At 69.3% G+C, this 309-nt stretch overlaps 1 protein-coding gene across 1 annotated transcript in view; it reads right to left on the bottom strand.

Moving 5' to 3' along the window:
- Nucleotides 1-66: 66 nt before the first annotated feature.
- RPRML (reprimo like) overlaps nt 67-309 on the bottom strand; it is an 850-nt gene continuing 607 nt past the window's right edge. The window contains exon 2 of the mRNA XM_015588022.2: nt 67-296. Coding sequence (XP_015443508.1) covers nt 77-296 — 220 coding nt within the window. The 3' untranslated portion in view covers nt 67-76. The remainder of the gene's footprint in view (nt 297-309) is intronic.

Below are 309 nucleotides of genomic sequence, written 5' to 3'. Positions count from 1 at the left end.
GGGAAGGGCCGAGGGTCCTGGCCTCCCTTCTGTGTCCTTCCAGAGACGCCGGCGAGGGCGGCCGAGGCGGCGGCGCTCAGTAGAGCCCCAGGATGGCGGCGCCCACGTCCTTGGAGGGCCGGCGCTCTTGCACCAGAAAGTTGATCATGCTCTCCGACCTGATGAGCAGGTTGCAGCCCAGGAAGAAGACGCCGAAGACCACGGTGAGCGACAGCACGCAGAGCACAGCGATCTGCGCCACGCGCGACACCCACAGACTACGCTCGTCGGGCTCCAGCCCCGCTGGAGCCCCGTCACTGGGCCCGCGGC

Source organism: Pteropus alecto, unplaced genomic scaffold, assembly GCF_000325575.1.
Source record: "Pteropus alecto unplaced genomic scaffold, ASM32557v1 scaffold313, whole genome shotgun sequence".
Lineage (NCBI taxonomy): Eukaryota > Metazoa > Chordata > Mammalia > Chiroptera > Pteropodidae > Pteropus > Pteropus alecto.
This window is presented reverse-complemented; position numbering and strand designations above follow the sequence as displayed.